The following is a 7,457-nucleotide window of genomic DNA, read 5'->3' as shown; positions in this document are numbered from 1 at the left end:
CACACACACTATTAATAACAATGACACAATTATTATTATATTATTGTATTTATTGTGTTGTTGTTATTATTAATAATAATAATTAATTATACATAAATTTGACATATAAGGGATTTGGCTAAAAAAGATTTTGGAAAAAGAGCCACCCATTAAGCCAAGAATGTCATCCAACCATAATTTTCAAAATTTCACTGCTGTTTTTCCAGATTTCTTGAGATGATGGAGGCACGCAAAGCTTATGGCTCTCCAGCGCCCTCTAATGGCCAGAGCCCATCCTCAGGCTCCCAGTCCCCTGTGGTGCTGCCCGGTGCCGCCTCTCCCAGTAACTCCAGCCCCAGTACCCCACAGGCCCCTGTCCCGCTCCAGACCCAGTCTGCCCCTCCACCACCGCCATCTATACCACACCCTCCCGCCCAGACCACAGCCGCCCATGTACCCCAGACACCATCACAAACACCTCCTCCTGCCCAGAAACGAGGCTTCATGTCACGCCTGTTCGGATCGTCCGCTGCAGAGGCGTCACCAGACAAACCAGGTCAGTACAGAACAGTGCCACTATAGTAGCAGGAGACCGAGGACCAGACCTATGACATGTTAGTGTAAACATCATCACATACCGGTGTATTAAATATATATATATATATATATTTTTTTTTTTTTACAGATTAATTATAATTTACAACAGTAATATATTTAGTCTTTTTTCATTAATAAAATTACATTATTATTATTAATTATTTTATAAAATAAAACAATAATTATTATTGTCTTTGTTATTGCTCTTGTTGTCACTAAGCTTATGGCTCTCCAGCGCCCTCTAATGGCCAGAGCCCATCCTCAGGCTCCCAGTCCCCTGTGGTGCTGCCCGGTGCCGCCTCTCCCAGTAACTCCAGCCCCAGTACCCCACAGGCCCCTGTCCCGCTCCAGACCCAGTCTGCCCCTCCACCACCGCCATCTATACCACACCCTCCCGCCCAGACCACAGCCGCCCATGTACCCCAGACACCATCACAAACACCTCCTCCTGCCCAGAAACGAGGCTTCATGTCACGCCTGTTCGGATCGTCCGCTGCAGAGGCGTCACCAGACAAACCAGGTCAGTACAGAACAGTGCCACTATAGTAGTGTTGATATAATAGTTTTTATTAATAAAGGGTTTCTGCAGGTCTTAATTCGCCCGTCTACAAATCAAGATCTGAAATTGGAGAGGAAAATCTTAAATTCATAAAGTCATGGCATTAAATGTTGCATCTCAGTTTTTCAGTTTAGTTTTCCAGTACAAATACCTAAACATCCTTAAATCATTATACATTTACTTGAGATGCAAATTGAAGATATAACATCTTGTTTTCTGTGAAATTGAACAGAATTAAGTAGTTTGTGCTTGAAACCTAATTGTTTGTTTTAATCATAAACTTATTTCTCAGAAAACAAGATTGATCTCCTGTCATTTTGTTTCTCAAGTAAATGTATTTTGATTTAAGAATCTTCAGACTTTTTTGTCAAATGAATTATAAACTTTTGGAGGTTGTGTTTTCAGACTTTGAAGTGTTGCCAATTCAAGACATTTACATTTAGAACAGATTTTTTCCTGCATTTAAATTTTTTTGGCGGCCACCAAAGTGATTTTTTGTCCCGCCAAAGCTTTTTTTGATCAGTTAATGTGATTTATGCACGTGTGAAAGCACGCATGTTAACTGAGGGAGAGAAAAAGCAGAGCGCGTCAACGTCCGCTAATGTCCGATTCTAATGACTCCTTTGAACCGATTCATTTTATTGAATGGTTAAAACAACTGATCTGTTCAACACTGAACTCATGATACATCACTGTCTGAATCGGTGTATAAATCATTTACTCAGAACACCTCAGAAATTAGATCGTAAGTGTTACCCCATTTAGCAAGAGTGGTTAGTAAGATTTAGCCTTAATAATCTACAGTATTTTCATGGTCTTTATATGACAATGTGTAGTAAATTTCCTACAAAATAATTTAGACTGGAGTGAGGTGAAACCAGAACAAAGCACAAAGCAAGTTTTGTTAACTAGCTGCTAATTTTATTCAATTGTATATTGTAAAAAATTAGACTATTAGTTAAATAAATGTAGTTAAATTTTTAATGCTACTTTTCTAACGATACTTTGGTAATGGTGACGTTTACATGTAAAATAGTTGTAAGCACTTTGTTTTATTATCTGTCCTGACAGTGATGGTTTTTTGATTTAATGAATAAAAAGGATGAGCAGAAATCACAAACATAAATGTTTCTTTACATTTATTTTAAATGAATTGTAAGTATTGGACTCGCAGATCACATGGGTAGGGTACTTTTTACTGTGTGTGTGGATGACCCACCACCGACCATTTTTGACCCAGGAAAAAACCCTGTTAGAGACCATATTGACATATCATGTTCCATTCAATTTATTCCTAGTCTTAAAAAGTCTTAAAATTACCTTCCTTAAAACCTGCAGAAACCCTGTAATATTTTGACTTAGTTTTTTTTTTTAAATGTACTGTTTCATTTTAATTTTACTTTAACTGAGTAATTGTTTTGTGTGTGTGTTCATCAGTTGTATTCATGTTTTTAAAGTTTTGTACAAAGTTATTGCTTTTTATTTAAATTTTAGTTATTTTAGTATTTCAAGTTAAACTAAATGAAAATGAGAAATTATGCCTTGGCAACTTTTTTTATTTAGGTTTCTGTTTATTTTATTTCAAATAATGAAAAGTTGCAGTGGCATGTACTGGACAAAATATAATAGTACTGTACAATTATGATTAATAACGAATATATAACAATTTGATTTACAGCACCTTGATAAATTTAATAAAAACATGAAAAGGCAAAAACACCTCATTCACATTCTTTATTCCTCATTTTGTAGAAATAGAGTTAAAAATCTGCTGAATTATTTGTAAAAAAAAAAAAAAAGTACGTACGTCACCTTCTTGGTCTGACCAAAATGACCTGAACTCATTTCGTAATCGTAAGTTTTTGTTGTGCGTGTGTGTGCGTTTCCTTAAAACCTGCAGAAACCCTGTAATATTTTGACTTAGTTTTTTTTTTTAAATGTACTGTTTCATTTTAATTTTACTTTAACTGAGTAATTGTTTTGTGTGTGTGTTCATCAGTTGTATTCATGTTTTTAAAGTTTTGTACAAAGTTATTGCTTTTTATTTAAATTTTAGTTATTTTAGTATTTCAAGTTAAACTAAATGAAAATGAGAAATTATGCCTTGGCAACTTTTTTTATTTAGGTTTCTGTTTATTTTATTTCAAATAATGAAAAGTTGCAGTGGCATGTACTGGACAAAATATAATAGTACTGTACAATTATGATTAATAACGAATATATAACAATTTGATTTACAGCACCTTGATAAATTTAATAAAAACATGAAAAGGCAAAAACACCTCATTCACATTCTTTATTCCTCATTTTGTAGAAATAGAGTTAAAAATCTGCTGAATTATTTGTAAAAAAAAAAAAAAAGTACGTACGTCACCTTCTTGGTCTGACCAAAATGACCTGAACTCATTTCGTAATCGTTGTGCGTGTGTGTGCGTGTGTGTGCGTGTGTGTGCGTGTGTGTGCGCGTGTGTGTGCGCGTGCATGCGCGTGCGTGCGTAGGTTTGCTAGTGTGACTTCATGAACTGTAGTAAAAAGGTGCTGTCGTCCAGGGACTATGTTCATTGCCTTATATACTGAATACCAATGAGACATTATCAGGCAACACTGGAGCCACCACTGCACAGTCATTACAGAAACCGGTGGACTGACAAACACACGCACAGCTCTGCACCAGTGCATCTGCTGCTGCATTGCAGATCCTGGGGGATGGGGCCAATCAGAAGGACGCTAATGCACTTCCTGTCAACACATAGAAACAGAAAGTGTGACAAATGGCTATCATCATTTTATATTCAAAACATCATATGCAAATATTTAGATTTCTTAATTTAGTTTGTTTTCATAAAATTTCCCTTTTTTTCTGGGGAATGCTGGATCAAATTTGACATATGTCTAAACTGGCATTAAAGATGCCACAATAACATAAATTATCATTAATCATTCATTCAGCATCACAGATGGTCCAGGTTTTAGATATATTCATATATTAATTTCCATACTATGGTTCATGTGTTTTGGTGAAATTTTAGGACCAAAACTGGACTGCATTTCCCAAAAGCATCGTAAGACTAAGTACATCGTAGACCCATTGCCACCAATGGCGCTAAGATCAGTTTTGGCGTATGATGCTTTTGGGAAATGCAGCCCTGGACATTTAACTTTTTTTGTGAGTTTGTAGTATTATTTAAAAATAATTACTTGTACTGAATGTTGTATTGCTTATTTTATTTCATCAAAATAATCAGGCTGATTTTTATTACTGTATTACATTAATGAAATAAGATTTTTAATGAGAATTTGTTGAGGAAATGAGCCTGATTGTCATCAAATTAATGTGACACAATGCCGGAATATCTGAATGGTTTTTTGAAAAATTTGTCTACTCATATTTTTTTTTTTTATTTATTTTTTTTTTATGCCTGAGGTGTATTGTCAGATTTAGTAAATCATGTTCTGTTTACATTAACCTTTTTTTAGAATAATTAATAATAAATGTATAATATAATTTTATAACTGGAAAATTCTGTAATTCCGTAATGGTCAAGTATGTTGAATCTTTGCAATTGTGTAATATCATTCTTGCATTTTATATTAATGCAATTTTAAAAATATATTCTGTTTCATAAAATATTTTTCTTTTGATGCTTGAGGTGTAATGACGGACTAACCTAATAACGTTACACTTGTATTAACCATTTTTTTTAAATAATAATTAGTAATAAAAGTTTAATAGAATTTAATAATATGAAAAACTATAATGGTCAAATATGTTTTAGTTGTAAATATGGTATAAATATCTGATCTTTGCAGGTGTGTAACAATTTGTGCATCTTGCCATTACTTAACGCAATTAATATGATTTCAGTAAACATGCATTTTGTTAAAACGTGTAAACGTACAAATGTTGACCTGTTGCCATGAAGCTAGAAAAGCATTTTAAACCCTTTTCTGGTCTTTTATCTTCATCAGAACCTATGGGCTCTGAAGACCCGAAGCCCTCTGGAAAGGTGAAGAGTGTGGATGACTTTGTGCCGGGGGTGGGCATGGAACGGACCTTTCTGGAAGATGGTGGAACAGCAGTTAAATCAAAGAACAAACCTCCAGCATCAGCTCCCATCCTGGACAGTGATAGGTGAGCTGTTATAACATGCAGTTTGTTTCTAAAAGCAAAAATCATCCCTCCAGCTTGTCTGAGTATTACTGTAGAAATTTCAGCAGCTCATAATCATACTGGACAGGATTACAGATGGGATTTTTCATTTGCTCAGATCAACATGATTTTTCTGCCTCGGAATGAGTTTTCTTTATTTTATTTTTTTTTTTAGCGATGAAGAAAGTAGAGAATTTTGAGGAACAATGAAAAAAGCATACAAACATTTTTATTTTACACGAAGGACTGATGCATTGATCACAGCAAAAGAGGCATTTATTGAGAAAGTAAATGAGTTTAAATTTGATCTCATGTTAAGCTTCTGAGAGCTCTCCTGTCTTTTCCTCAGTGATGGTGAGGGACGGGGAAATCCTCTGGTCTCCAGCTTCCAGGATGATTTAGATCCGGATGACAGAGCGCTGTCCCAGCCTGCCGTTAAAGCGGCGGTCCCGAGCATGGGCGTCACACTCACGAGTGATGAAGAGGAGGAAGATTCATCTCTGCCCTCTGCTGCCCAGCACAAAGGCATTGGCTCGGGCCCAAACTCAAAGGGGTAAGAAACCACCTGCAGATGTATCAAATGCATTATTCTTTTAATAGAAAGACTTCAGTGAGATGCAGACGTGTTGAGACCTGACCACATTTTCCTGAAGATTTGTTGTACGTTTTTAATTAATTTCCCTCACTGTTGATGAGCTTCCGAAATAGAAATAATTCCATCAGCAGAGAGACTTGTCTAATTTACTTTAATTAAATCACTCTTAATAAAGGCATAGCCAATTTTCATTTCTTGATATTATTTTTCAATTAATGCTACCTTGGCAATATAATAAGTGATTTCCATAGATAGATAGAGAGATATAGAGAGAGATGGATGAAGAGATGGCTAGAGAGATGACAGAGAGCTAGATTGATAGATAGAATGACAGAGCTATAGATAGTTAGATAGAGAGATGGATGGATGGATGGAGAGATGGATAGATGGAATGGAGAGATGGATAGAGAGATGACAGAGAGCTAGATTGATAGATAGAATGACAGAGCTATAGATAGATAGATAGATAGATAGAGAGCTAGAGAGCTAGATGGATGGATGGATGGATGATTGGGGGATAGATGGATATATGACTGGACGGATAGATAGACAGATGGATAGATCTCTGATTTAATGAATAATTATTTGGAGTCAAGATTGTTTCCTCATTTTCTGTGGAATCTGACTTTCAATTCCAGATCTACAGTGAATTCTGTCAAACAGCTGCAAACCAAGTCTAAACCAGCTGAGAGACCCCAAAGCCTGAAAACCCCAGCAGGACCTGCAGTGCAGCGACTGAAGACAGGAGGCGCTGTTGAGGCCGACTCCGATTCAGACCAAGAGGCTCCAGTCGCTCAGCAGATGCTTTCATTTGTCATGGACGACCCTGATTTTAAGAACGAAGAGTTTGACGGACACAAGATCAAGAAGGTAGAAAACAATTTCTAGGTTCTTGATTATTGTTGCTTATGACTAAATAATCAACTGATGAAATCTTAAGCCACAGCCTGCTATTCCACAATTAGTCTAATTTTAGTATATTTTTGTTAATGTTGAATTCGTTTTTTTTTTTTTCGTTTTTTTAATCCTAGAAAGTTTTTTATTTAAAAAAAAAAAAAAAGTTTTTTTTTATTTACTTGAGAAATGAGAAATGTTTAGTTGGCAAATAGCTGAAATACAGTTTTTATGTTATTTTTTTATTTGTGGTTTTCTATTGTTTTACTTCAAGTAATGGAAATGTTTTATGCTTTTTGTTCTCAAATAAATATAAACCATCTAATAAATGCACTCTATAAGAAAAGCCCACAAAAGACCATTTAGATATTAAATAAGTACTTTGCCACTGCCACCAAATAATTCCCGCTCAGTCTCATTTTATGTTTCATCTGTTTTTGTGTAGGGCACTTTTTCTGCACGAGATGACTTATCTGACCGGTCGGATGATGGGTTTGTGTTAGCTGGACTCCCAGAGCCCCCCAAACCTGCTGCCCCGTCATTTAAGACCCTCAACAGTGACATTGACCTGTTCGGCCTGGGATTTGAAGAGACAACGCCTAAGAATAAAGACAGCAGTGAAGACCAGGAAGGTATGTTCAGTAAATAACGTGTGTTTGTTTGTTTGTTTGTTTGTTTGTGTG

At 35.7% G+C, this 7,457-nt stretch overlaps 1 protein-coding gene across 1 annotated transcript in view; it reads left to right on the top strand.

Annotated features, from left to right (window-relative positions):
- Positions 1-7,457, top strand: part of LOC107667101 (rab-like protein 6) — a 22,291-nt gene that overhangs the window by 12,862 nt on the left and 1,972 nt on the right. Inside the window, exons 11-16 of the mRNA XM_016458725.1 lie at positions 563-598; positions 797-1,096; positions 5,105-5,267; positions 5,635-5,838; positions 6,519-6,750; positions 7,220-7,406. Coding sequence (XP_016314211.1) covers positions 563-598; positions 797-1,096; positions 5,105-5,267; positions 5,635-5,838; positions 6,519-6,750; positions 7,220-7,406 — 1,122 coding nt within the window. The remainder of the gene's footprint in view (positions 1-562; positions 599-796; positions 1,097-5,104; positions 5,268-5,634; positions 5,839-6,518; positions 6,751-7,219; positions 7,407-7,457) is intronic.

Source organism: Sinocyclocheilus anshuiensis, unplaced genomic scaffold (assembly GCF_001515605.1).
Source record: "Sinocyclocheilus anshuiensis isolate Anshui unplaced genomic scaffold, SAMN03320099.WGS_v1.1 scaffold245, whole genome shotgun sequence".
Taxonomy (NCBI): domain Eukaryota; kingdom Metazoa; phylum Chordata; class Actinopteri; order Cypriniformes; family Cyprinidae; genus Sinocyclocheilus; species Sinocyclocheilus anshuiensis.
Note: the sequence above shows the minus strand (reverse complement) of the source record. Positions and strands in the feature narration are given on the sequence as shown.